The following is a 12,313-nucleotide window of genomic DNA, read 5'->3' as shown; positions in this document are numbered from 1 at the left end:
AATCCAGCTATCATCTATCTATCTATCTATCATGTTTATTTAAAAAAAGGCAAGCTTCTCAATTGCACAAACTCTTAGCCGAGAGTGTAAAAACAAGAAAAGCTAATAACTAAATTCCAATTACCCGTTAATACGTACAAAGAGGAGTTACCATGGGGATATTTTTGCAGCTGCAAAAATTATGGCCGTCAGCCAGCCCAATCACAAGCTTATCTACAAAGAACCTAACTAACAGCACCTGGGCTTTACTAATTAAACAAATCAGCACAAGGCTACTTTAACCTAGGCAAAGTAAATTCTTGACAGTAGCCATTGATGGCTTTCTCCTCCTTGAATTTGTCTAATGCTTTTTAAAGCCATCCAAGCTGGTTGCCACCGCTGCCTCCTGCAGGAGAGAGTTCCATTATCATGCCTGTGGATATCATATCAATATTTGCAAGTCAGAATCTTGAACTGAATGGCCAGTGGATCTCTTATGGTAGCTGGCTAATTTGAGAAAGCTAAATCTTGAAAAAGTGACCCCAGGAAGGGTTTTTTAAAGGGTTATTTCAATGTAGGTTGCATTTTAAACAGAGGATCCATTCAATCCTGTTTTAAGAGGGATTTTGCCCTCATTGCAATGGCCTATGGGCTACCAGCAAGAACTATTTATTGGCTGGAGAAAGACACCCAATGAATTTAACAAAATACAACAACAGCAATTATGCTCTTTTAAAATGTGGGGTTTATTGGGTTGTTTTTTATTTTGCTTATATATTTTGTGGTTTCATATTCTGATTTTGTTCTGTGAACCTGAGACCTTCGGGTATAGGGTGGTATATAAATTCAGCAATAAAAATAAAAATAAATAAAAATAATAAGTGCACCAGCGCACTAGTCTGGACGTTTCCTGCCTCTAATGAGGAGGGCTGCAGTCCACAAAAGCTGCTGATGCCACAACCCCCTGAAGATGCTACTGTTGTTTCTGTTGCAGGGCTTCCCGTTTAAATATTATGATTACCCCCCTCCCCTCCTAATATTCTGATTACCTTTCCAACCCCACCCCACCTATTATTATGATCGCTTCCCCCCTCCCGCCCCAACACCCACACCCACCCCACCCACTAGGTTGGTCGCTGCAGCAGGAGCGAAGCCTGCGCGCGCTGAGAAGCTGAACCCGGACAGGCGAGCGGGCAGGTGGTGGCGCGAGCTTCCCGGGTCTCCGCCCGCCCGCGCCTGCTGCCTGGCTCGCTTTGCTGCCTGCCAGCCTCTGCCGCCGCCCGCCCGGCCGCTCGCTCGCCCCCCAGGCAGGCGCCGCCGCTTTCCCTTTCTGTTCTCTTCTCCGCTTGGAAGCGAAAGGAGGGCGCGCGAGCGAGGAGAGGGATCCGCAGAGAGGGCGCCTGGAGAGGAATCATGGAAGGAGCCTCCTTTGGAGCCGGCAGGGCAGGCGCGGCGGTGGATCCCTTGGAGTTCCTCCGGCGGCCTCAGACGATTCTGAGGATCATTTCGGGGGTAAGCCTCGCACCCCAAGCCACCCCCTCCCTTCGCCACTAGACCCACGCCTCGCGTGGCCTTTCAGAGCCCTCCAAAGGTCAACAAGCCTTGGCGTCGTCTGCTGCGCCCCTCCACCATATTAGGGGGGGGGGTTATTCCAATTTATTATTTTTATGTTGCAGACATTGTGCATGCAGGAGAAGGGAGGGAGGGGCGCGGGCAACGCTCAGGTGCGGTGGGAGGAATGACCTTTTTATTTTTGGCGTGTCGGTTTGAAGAAAAGAAAGATGACTCTGCATCGTCTGGCGTGTTTGTGGGTTAATGGTCGTGTGGTATGGCAGCTTCTCGGTTTATTTCTGGAGTGCCTAAAGAATCCCCACCTCTTTAAATGTCATTAATTCACCCCCCCCACACACACACACAGAGCAGGGGAGGGAGAGGGGAATGCATGTGTGCCTTGAAGGAAAAGTCTGCTCCCCCACCTAATTTTCTCCTACTCGCCCCCCCCCCGTCTGGTCAGGTTGTCTCTTTGCAGCCCCTCTAGGAGATATAGATCTACCCCCTCCCCATGCTGCCAATCTGCTCTTTTGCTACCTGGCTTTGCAACAGAAGGTGTGGAAAGACTTCTCTCTCTGCTCTTTTCTGGATCTGAAACCCACAGCCGAAGGTGTGTGTGTTTGGGACTGAAAAACCGTTCTGCCAGGAGACATTTTCTCTCTCTCTCTCTCCCCGCCCCACCCCCGCCACCTGCCTTGGTGGAAAAAAAGCAAGCATGGCTGAATCCACCTGCAAGGCCTCCCCTTGTCGGAGGGATGGGTGTGGAATGATGTCACGCTTCCTTCTGCTGTGTTTGTCTTTCTTTTTCTCTCTCTTCCTGCCTTCTTGGAAGCGAGAGATGAGGGCAGCAGCACCACGGCTGCCCACTTTGATGGCTGCTGGGTGACCGTTCTGGCTGCTCTCCTGGAAGGCGACAGCAAGATGGGCTCGGTTCAGAGGAGGGGCAGAATCATCTCTTGCTCACAGCCCCTTTTTGCTGTGGCTGAGCCTTGTGGCTTGGTGGTGTGGAAGGCAACGACGCTCTCATTTTGTGTGTGTATACAATGGGTGTGTTGTTATATTTTTTGGTATTATAATATCAGGGGCCTTGTCGGGCTTTTGGAGGGTTCTCGGTGCCACCTCGACTATGCTGCTCACAAATAATTAAATGTAAGATAGGAAACTGCCCTACATTGAGGTTAACTCTTTGATCTCTTTTAGCTCAGTATTGTCTACACTAACCAGCAGAAGCTCTCTGAGGGTTTCAGACTAGAGAGCCACCATGGCATAGTGGCTAGAGTGTCAGACTAGGACCTGGGAGACCTGGGTTTGGATCCCCACTCGGCCATGAAGCTCACTTGGTGATTTTGGGGCAGTTGCTGACTCTCAGCTTAGCCTACTTTGCAGGGTTGTTGTGAGGATTAGGTGAGGGAGATAAGCATTTACACCACCTGGAGCTGCTTGGAGAAAAAGCTGAATATAGAAAAATAAAATAAAAATTACCTAGACATACCCAGGGATACTGGAGATTGAATTTTCTGCATGCAAAGCAAGTGCTCTACCACTGATGTTTCTGTATGCAACTACTGATCAGTAGTCCTTTCCCCCAAAAGTAAAGTTTCCAGTCCTCTTGGTCTGAATAAAGGGCTTATTTGAATAGCAACCCAGGAAACATTGCCTAGATTGACCACCAGCTTCTGTCCAGGGTTTCCGACAGGGTGTCTATCAAAGCTATACCTGGAGATGCCACTGGGGATTGAACTGGGGACCTTCTGCATGCAAAGCAGATGCTCAGCCACTGAGCTACAGCCAGGAGCAGCCCGCTTGTGTGTGGTGGACTGAGGCAGCTGCCTAAGGCAGGGGAATCCCATGGCCCACCCCTGCCGCTGCTACCAGAGTTTTGCGAGATCTCACTGGAAGCAGCCACGTGACCCCAGAAAGCTAGGCCTTGATGGACAGGCAGCAGCAGGGGCAGCCCCTTTCAAAGGAATATGGAGGTGATCAGGCCTCTGTGTAACTAGCTTTGGGATTGCTCAAGGGGGCTGTCCCCCTCTGCCCTCAATGCGGAGGAGTAGAACAGACTGACTGTGGCTAGAAGAGTTTATGACATTCACAACTTTGTAGGTGGCTATTGAGTACTTTCCGTATGGGGTGTTTCACTCTCCAGCCTATTGAGTTATGATTCTCCCGATTTAGGACCCATCAGTACTACAGAATTAGATTTATTTATCATGTATATAGATGAGAATTTTTTTTCAATTCTGCTCTCCTGGTGTGCAACATCCCACTCAGGGCAGTTAACAACAATCCAGCCCTAAAATGCAATGGAATTCCAAATCAAGCAACAGCAATTTAATAAAATCAGAGACAAACACAACAGATAAAATAAAAAACCAATAGAGCAAATATCCACCTAAACAAGGAGGTTTTTGGCGTCTTGCAGCCTTTGCCAAGCTGGCACTCTCCAGACATTTTGGACTACAACTCCCATCATCCCCAGCTGGCACGGCCTTATGGTACTGGGACTGATGGCAGCCAAAGGCCCAAACATCTGGAAGGCACCAGATTGGCAAACACTGATCTGGAGGACGCCTTTGCCCATGTAAGACAATAATAACATCGAAACTACCATATGAGCACCCCCAGAATGCCTTCCCTAGGTATCTACATAAGCCTGATTTCCAGCTAGGTAGCCAAATTTGTAGCAGCAAGAAATAAGCTTGTGGCACCTTAAAGACTAAAAATGGTTTATTACAGCCTGAGCTTTTGTGGCACCACCTTCATCAGATGCACGAAGTGTTGGCAGGTATATATAGCTATCTCTCTACATTGTTACACGGGGGAAAACATGAATCACCTCCTTGACTGCAGTCTCTTTCAGGAAATCCTTGACACACATCAGTGCATGGAAATGTTCATAATATCACTTAACACAGATTCATAATCCTTTCAGAAACCCTTCTGGAAACTGGTGCCCTCCAGATAGGAACACAGGAAGCTGCTTTGATACCATGTCAGACCATTGGTCCGTCTAGTGTATTGTCTACACTGACTGGCAGCAGCTCGGCATGATTCCCTCTTAGCCCTACCTGGAGATGCCAGAGATGGAAGCTGGGATGTTCTACATGCAAAGCAGATGTGCTGATGGGAGTTGTAGCCTCAAATGGCCATGCTGAATGGAGCTGGTGGGAATTACAGTCCAAAACATCTGGTTGGGAGGGGGCACGAGGCTGACAAAGATTGCTCCAAGACATTTACTCACTCATGTATGCAGATATAGTGTGTGGAAGTGACAGCTGAAGGAGGCTCCTGTTCCCCTCCTGCAGCTACAATTCCCAAAGTGGTTTAACAATCGATCTCTCTTCCCAAATCTGGGAACTGGAGCTCTGTGCTGGGAATATAGAGGTCCCCTAACAACTCTTAGCGAACTACAGCTCCCAGAATTCTTTGTGGGAAACCATGACTGTTCAAAGTGACAGCACAGTGCTTTATATGTATAGTGCCAATGTGGCTGACGTCCTCGAAGAGGGGTTGCTAACCTGTGGGCCTCCATATGTTGGCTGGACTACAACTCCCATCATCTCTGATCGCTGGCAATGTGGGCTGCTGGGAATTGCAGTCCCAACATTGTCCAGAGGGCAACAGGTTAAGCCACCCCAGGGAGTCCCAGAAGGACTTTGCTGTAATTTTGTGTCAGGGTTGCAGTGAAATCATCCTAGGGTGCTTTTCACCCCATTTTTCGATAGGAGGTTGAGATCTTCAGACCCTGACTTGGAGCAAGAACTGTCTTCCCTGAGCATTAGCTTAAACCACTAATGGGTTTCACTTTCATTGGAGAGAATGGCAGCTCTCTTGAACATATTGTTCTTTCGATATGAGATTTCAGGAAGCCTCGCTATAAGAGCTGGAAAAGCCTGGGATGTTTCCTCATTCCAACCCAGTTTGCTTTGTGGTGACAGTTTGCATTCTGCTTTTCCTTGCAGTCCTGGTTTGCAATGTGAAAATAAACCTTTCACTTAGAAAAAAGGAAGAAGGGGGCTTTTTACCAACTGAAATAAAATACAAGTATGGCCTTGTTTTACACGACTGGAGGAAGCAATGTGGTTAAAACCACGTGAACTCTAGTCAGACATTGATATGAGTGTTGATACATAGGGGGTGATACCAAATGTTAGTTGTACTCAGAGCAGACCCAGTGAAATCAATGAAATCAGATATCTTGAGGCTGGTGATATTAATCTGTGTGTTCTATGATTAGTGGGATAGCACCCATAAAATCTGGCCCTCTCTGCTACTGCTTGTCCACCCCTGACCTCTCAGTATCCTTTTGCATGGTACTTCATACTGCCAGTAGTATGGAGGGGTGAATCTCTCAGTTTCGTTTTCTCTCTCATTTTTCAAATCTTTGGCTCTCCAGGTTTCCATACACATGTTTGTTAGAGTCATGGTTAGTGCAGAGTCTCTCAAACTTCAGACCCCTGCTGTTACTGGACTTCAACTCCCATCACCCCTGACTATTGGCCCTGCTAGCTAAGGATGATGGGAGTTGTAGTCCAGCAATTGTGGGGACCCCAGATTGAGAAACACTGGGCTTGTGTTATGTGCAAACCCTTCTCAGTGGCTGAGCTATGGTTTGTCTGCTAACAACAAACTGATGTGAAGCCATGGTTTGTTGTTAGCTTACAAACCTTGGTTTTTTTTGCTTTGCAGAATTTGGATGGCACCACATTGTTTGCTGGGAAATTAGACAATGTTGATTGCCATACAGCTACCCTGCAAACAAATCTTGGATTTCTGCATGACAGGGGTTGGGCTAAATGACCCTTCAGGTCCCTTCCCAACTCTACAATTCTGTGAAATTGGTATGAATTCTCAGGCTGTGTCCACACTATGTGCTTACCATGTTTCCAGGGCTGTTTTTTCCATCCTTGTTCACCTGACATTATCCAGAATGCATACGTGCCCTGTACTTCATTATGAAATACTACTATTGGATTATTGTTTCTCAAACTAGTTTCACACCTATTAAGATTCCTTAATCTATTCCTAATCTCCAGCCAAGGTTTGAACAGCCCCCGCTCTGTGTTCAAATGAATCTAACACTAATGAAGCTGTGCTGATGTGAACAGCTGGGCTGAGGGAGCTGTGAAACGCACAACACCCCCCCCCAACTTATCTATGCTCAAAGGCAGTCATGTGAACACATGCTTAGTCTAACCACCAATTAAGCTTTGTGCACAGCGTGGAGAAGGTGGATCGAGAAAAGTTTTTCTCCTTCTCTCCTAACACTGAAATATGTGGGGATCCAGTGAAGCTGAACATTGGAAGATTCAGCACAGATAAAAAATGGTAAAGATAAAGGACCCCTGACAGTTTCCAGTCGCAGACAACTCTGGGGTTGCGGCACTCATCTCGCTTTACAGGCTGAGGGAGCCAAAGTTTGTCCGCAGACAGTTTTTCCAGGTCATGTGGCCAGCATGACTAAGCCGCTTCTGGTGAAACCAGAGCAGCGCACGGAAACGCCGTTTACCTTCCCACTGGAGCGGTACCTATTTATCTACTTGCATTTTTGGCATGCTTTCGAACTGCTAGGTTGGCAGGAGCTGGGACCGAGCAACAGGAGCTCACCCCATCGTGGGGATTCGTACCACCAACCTTCTGATCGGCAAGCCCAAGAGGCTCAGTGGTTTAGACCACAGCGCCACCTGCGTCCCTCAGCTCTGATAAAAGAAAGCCCTTATTCAGGCAGTGCATAGTTAACCTATGGAACTCCCTTCTACAGGAGGCAGTGATGGCCATGTACCTAGATGGCTTTAAAAGATGGAGGAGGTGGTCATTGACAGCTACTGGCCATGATAGTGGCTCCTCCTCAACAACAACACTCCTGAATCCCAGTTCCTGGAAACCACAGGAGGGGGGAGAGGGCTCTTGTGCTTGAATCCTGCTTGTGGGTTTGTCGCACATCTAGCTGGCCACCATGGGAACAGGTTCCTGGACTAGGTGTTTCCCCCTTTGGCCTGATCCAGCACTGCAGGGCTCTTCTGATGTTCCCAAGAGTTGCTCTCCCTCCCTCGTCAAAGGCAGCCATGCTTCTGAATACCAGCTGCTGGAAAAGGCAGGAGGGGAGAATGCTCACATCCTGCTTGCATTCTTCCCTTGGGCATCTGGTTGGCCACTGTGAGAAGAGGTTGCTGGAGTAGATGGGCCTTTGTCCTTGATCCTGCAGCCTCATATGTTCTTAGGACTGGCACCTTTCCTCTGCCAACCAGCAACAAATAACGGGCAGCAACCGAGGGGCCTGGCCAGGCGGGGAGTTGCTCCCTTATTTGTCCTCTGATACTTGACGATAAAGAGAAGCAGACAGTTCCACCCATTAGGAGAATTGCTTTTCCTTCCCCCGCTGCTGTCTGCGCGAGTTTGTTTTGTGTTTTAAGTATCACCGAGGGTGTTTTTATCTCCCTGGGGGTTGTGTTCAGTACAAGATGTTTCTAGGTGGTGGGGGCGGCGGGCTGGGGGTGGGGAGAAGCAGGGCTGGAGCTTGAACAGATGGGCAGCAAAACCAGGCATCTACGCCAGCCAGCCACATTGTCATAGAATCATGGAGCTGCAGAGTTGGAAGGGACCCCAAAGGGTCATTTAGCCCAACCCGCTGCAATGCAAGAATCGCAGCTTAAAAATCCCTCACATCCAATGACCGTCCAATATATGTTCAAAAGTCTCCAAGGAAGGAGAGTCCACCACCTTCCTAGGGAGTCTGTTCCACTGTTGAGCAGCTCCTAACCCTCAGAAAGTCAGAACCTCCTTTCTTGTCCTTTGAATCCGTTGGTTTGGGTCTTACCCACTGGAGCAGCAGAAAACAATTTCCTCTTTCTCCTCCATTTTGAGGAGAGAAGGATGGGAAACTGTTGCTTCCAATCTGCATCAGTGCCTTATATCCAAGCAAAGTTTTTCCATCCTGAATTGTGCCTTGAATCGTGGACACGTATTTGAACTGCTGAGAGCTTTGATTTTAAAGGTATAAGCGTCTAGTCGTTGTCTTTGCTTGTGATGCAGGTTAGAAAACGGGTGGAAATCAAGTGGGTCGTGGGACCACATTTGAGAGAGAGAGAATAAGGGAATAGCGCGGGATGGGGGGAAATGAGGCATTGAAGGAAGGGCACTTGAGGAACTTGGAGAAGTGACAGAGCATCTGCTTTGCATGTAGAAGGCCCTAGGTTTGATCCCTAAGATATCCAGGCAGGGCTAGGAATGATTCCAGTCTGAAACCTGCAGGGCTGCTGCCAGTCAGTGCAGACAATACTGAGCTAGCTGGACCAGTGGTCTGACCCAGAATAAGGCAGAGCTTCCTATGAGGTGTCTGCAAATTGGATTTGTGTGTGCCTGGTTGAGGGACTGGCTTTGCGCTTGAGGAAGCCGGGGTTGAATTTTTCTAGCAGTGAGCCATTAGGATGACTTTGTCAGCTTCGGTTTGTTTTGCTATTTTGCAGACTGAGGAAAAAGGAGCAAGTACAGGCAGCATAGTCCTCTAGGAAGGAGCCCTGCCTTCCCTAGAGCTCTTCCAGATGACTGGCTTATTGAGTTCCTGATGCATTCGTAGAAAACTTACATGGAGGCTCAGAGTTGCCTCCAGTTTTACTGAGCGTTTCTGCTGATTTGATTGCAAGAAGGTTATCAGAGCATTTATTCCGATTTGCTCATGGGGTGTTATTTATTTATATATTTTATTTATTGAATTTATATCCCACCCCCAAGGAACTCAGGGTGGCCAAACAGATAAGCAATTTAAAAACAAAGCAGGAACGTTCTAAAACAGAATAAAGCATTCCAGCAACAATTACGGTTAAAAACATCTAAAAGCAGTTGCGGTTAGAAAGGAGTTACAATTACCTTCAAAAGCATTTTTTTAAATTGAAAAATGTAAAGGTTAAGAAAAATAAATCAAAAAGCAATTACAAGTACAGTGGTACCTCGGTTTACAAACTTAATCCGTTCCGGAAGTCCATTCTTTAACCGAAGCGTTTGTAAACAGGACTGTTCTTAAACCAAGGTACCATTGTAAAGACATTATACCATCCAGTGATTTTGAAGTTGACAGGAACAGCGTTCTTCAGCTGCCACCAAATTCCTGAGTAAACCGGAATGTTTTCAAACTCCTCCTGAAAGTGAGTAATGATGGAGACAGGTGTGCATCACTAGGGAGGGCATTCTGCAACCCGGGAACCACTACTGAAAAGGCCCTGTTGCTGGTCAGGAAAAACCAGGCAGCCCCTGGTGTCAGCACTAATAGCCTCACCTGCTGATAGTAGTTTAATGAGTATTCTTCCTGATTTGCTCATAGGGTGTTTTGACACCTTTCCTAACGATCCCTACTGCCACAGATCATGTGCAGCAGCCGCTGACTTAACATGAATTGTTCCCACTAAGGCCACATTTACACCCTACTGGGATGCACAGTCTCTTCTTCACCCAAAGAATCCTGGGAGTTGCAGTTTTTTAAGGGTACTAAGAGTTGTTAGGAAGCCCCTAATTTCCCTCCTACAATTTCCAGAGCGGTTTAACAATCAATCCCTCTTTGCAGGGAACTCTAGGATTTGTAGCTCATGGAAAGGAATTGGGGAAGGAGCACCTAACAACTCTGCACCCTTAACAAACTACAGCTCCCAGAATTCTTTGGGTCAAGTTATGACTGTTGAAAGTGCTATCATAGTGCTTTAAATGTGCGCTGTGATTGTGGCCAAGCTCTCCCCAGAATAGTTAAAATTCCAATGGAAAGTGATTCATCCTAGAAAATGCAATATTTTTGTCTTAGAATATCAGAACTACTTGGTAGTTTGTTGTTTTTTAATGCAGAATTTAGGATAAAAAATAGGCTTTGCAGATTCCTGGATGGACAGAGCACCCGCCCCACTATGTTCATGTGCCATTAAAAGTTCTCATGTGGTCATCTTGGCACAGAAAATTTATCTCTTGTGCCTCTTTAAATATTTTCAGCTGCTTCCTAGATTTTGTAACTTAAAAGTGGATAAGTGAGTTATATTAACATGCTCATGTGCTTCTTATTGAACATGATTTGGATCATGTTACCATGTTGGGATGATGCATTTTCTGCATGCAAAATTGGCATTTTAATGCTGCTTACCGGCTGGAGCTGATGGGCTGGGGCTGGGCTGGCACCTGAGCTGTGACTCACAACGCTGTTATTATTATTTCTGGTGTTGTTATTACAATTGTCAGTCGCTTTATGCAGAGGAAAACATTTCAAAAAGGCTTGACCAGATAAAATAAAATAAATAAAAGCAGTTTAAAACCAGAACACTGGCCTCTTCCAGTTCCTAATCTGACACTCTTGACTGCTACTGGCCTGCCTTGCATGTTTGTTGTAAAGTTTTGTTTTGGCATCATGTCCATGATACGCATTGCAGCTTCGCATTCCCCTACAGCTGTAGTCTGTCCCTTAACTAGGAACCTCAGAACATAGGAAGCTGGCTCATACCGAGTAAAACCACTGACCCATCTTGCTCAGTACTGTCTACACCAGAGGTCCCCAAACTACGGTCCGCGGGCCGGATCTGGCCCACCAGGCTCATAAATCTGGTCCGCCAGCCGGGTTTACCTCAGCGCGCGGAGATGGTTCTTTTTAACGGAAATGCCTCACCTTTTAACGGAAATACCTCAGCGTGTGGCGAGGCTTCCGATTGGCTGCAGGAAGCTCCGTCCCCGCGCGGCGAGGCTTCCTGCAGCCAATTGGAAGCCGCCCGCTCAGCCTCCTGGCAAGGAGGAATTCTGGCAAGAGGAATGTAAGGGGAAAGGATTTTCCTCTGGAGCACATGAGAACTTTTGGACTTTCCTCAGGTGGGTCGGGTGCTGCTATCACCATGTACAAGTCAGTTAAGTATGGGGCAAGGCAGAAGAAAAGGCTGATGTGAGAGAGGAGCAATGTCCAGCTGGTATGCTACCTGCTAGAGCTGGCTTATCAGCAGAGGCGTACCTAGGCTCCCTTTTGCCCTTGGCAAGGAGATGTATCCTTGTATCCTTGCCAGAGGAGCTGAGCCAGAATGTTGTTGTTGATGTTTAGTCGTTTAGTTGTGTCTGATTCCTCGTGACCCCATGGACCAGAGCATGCCAGGCACTCCTGTCTTCCACTGCCTCCCACAGTTTGGTCAAACTCATGCTGGTAGCTTCGAGAACACTGTCCAACCATCTCGTCCTCTGTCGTCCCCTTCTCCTTGTGCCCTCCATCTTTCCCAACATCAGGGTCTTTTCCAGGGAGTCTTCTCTTCTCATGAGGTGGCCAGAGTATTAGAGCCTCAGCTTCAGGATCTGTCCTTCCAGTGAGCACTCAGGGCTGATTTCCTTAAGAATGGATAGGTTTGATCTTCTTGCAGTCCATAGGACTCTCAAGAGCCTCCTCCAGCACCATAATTCAAAACCATCAATTCTTCGGCAGTCAGCCTTCTTTATGGTCCAGCTCTCACTTCCATACATCACTACTGGGAAAACCATAGCTTTAACTATACGGACCTTTGTTGGCAAGGTGATGTCTCTGCTTTTTAAGATCCAGAATAGAGAGGTGCAGTTTTTGCGCTCCTGTGGGTCTGTGCCTTTTACTGGGACCAGCCACTGGGTACGCCCCTGCTTTTTAGGCAACATAAAAGGGAAGGATTGGTCTCATTGGTTCCCAGAGGTGGGAGCTGGGGGCAGAAAGAGCTCATTGACCTCTGCAAGTCCCACAAGCTCTTCCGTCCCATTTATTCACTGTTTTTGCTAGGCATCCGAAATGTGAATGTGAACATGTTACCCTATT

The 12,313-nt window shown here is 47.4% G+C and overlaps 1 protein-coding gene across 1 annotated transcript in view; it reads left to right on the top strand.

Moving 5' to 3' along the window:
• The first annotated feature begins 1,145 nt into the window (after positions 1–1,145).
• The window catches only part of SYNGR3 (synaptogyrin 3), a 32,018-nt gene continuing 20,850 nt past the window's right edge, over positions 1,146–12,313 (top strand). The window contains exon 1 of the mRNA XM_028706338.2: positions 1,146–1,491. Coding sequence (XP_028562171.1) covers positions 1,393–1,491 — 99 coding nt within the window. The 5' untranslated portion in view covers positions 1,146–1,392. The remainder of the gene's footprint in view (positions 1,492–12,313) is intronic.

This window comes from Podarcis muralis, chromosome 14, assembly GCF_964188315.1.
Source record: "Podarcis muralis chromosome 14, rPodMur119.hap1.1, whole genome shotgun sequence".
NCBI classification, from domain to species: domain Eukaryota; kingdom Metazoa; phylum Chordata; class Lepidosauria; order Squamata; family Lacertidae; genus Podarcis; species Podarcis muralis.
This window is presented reverse-complemented; position numbering and strand designations above follow the sequence as displayed.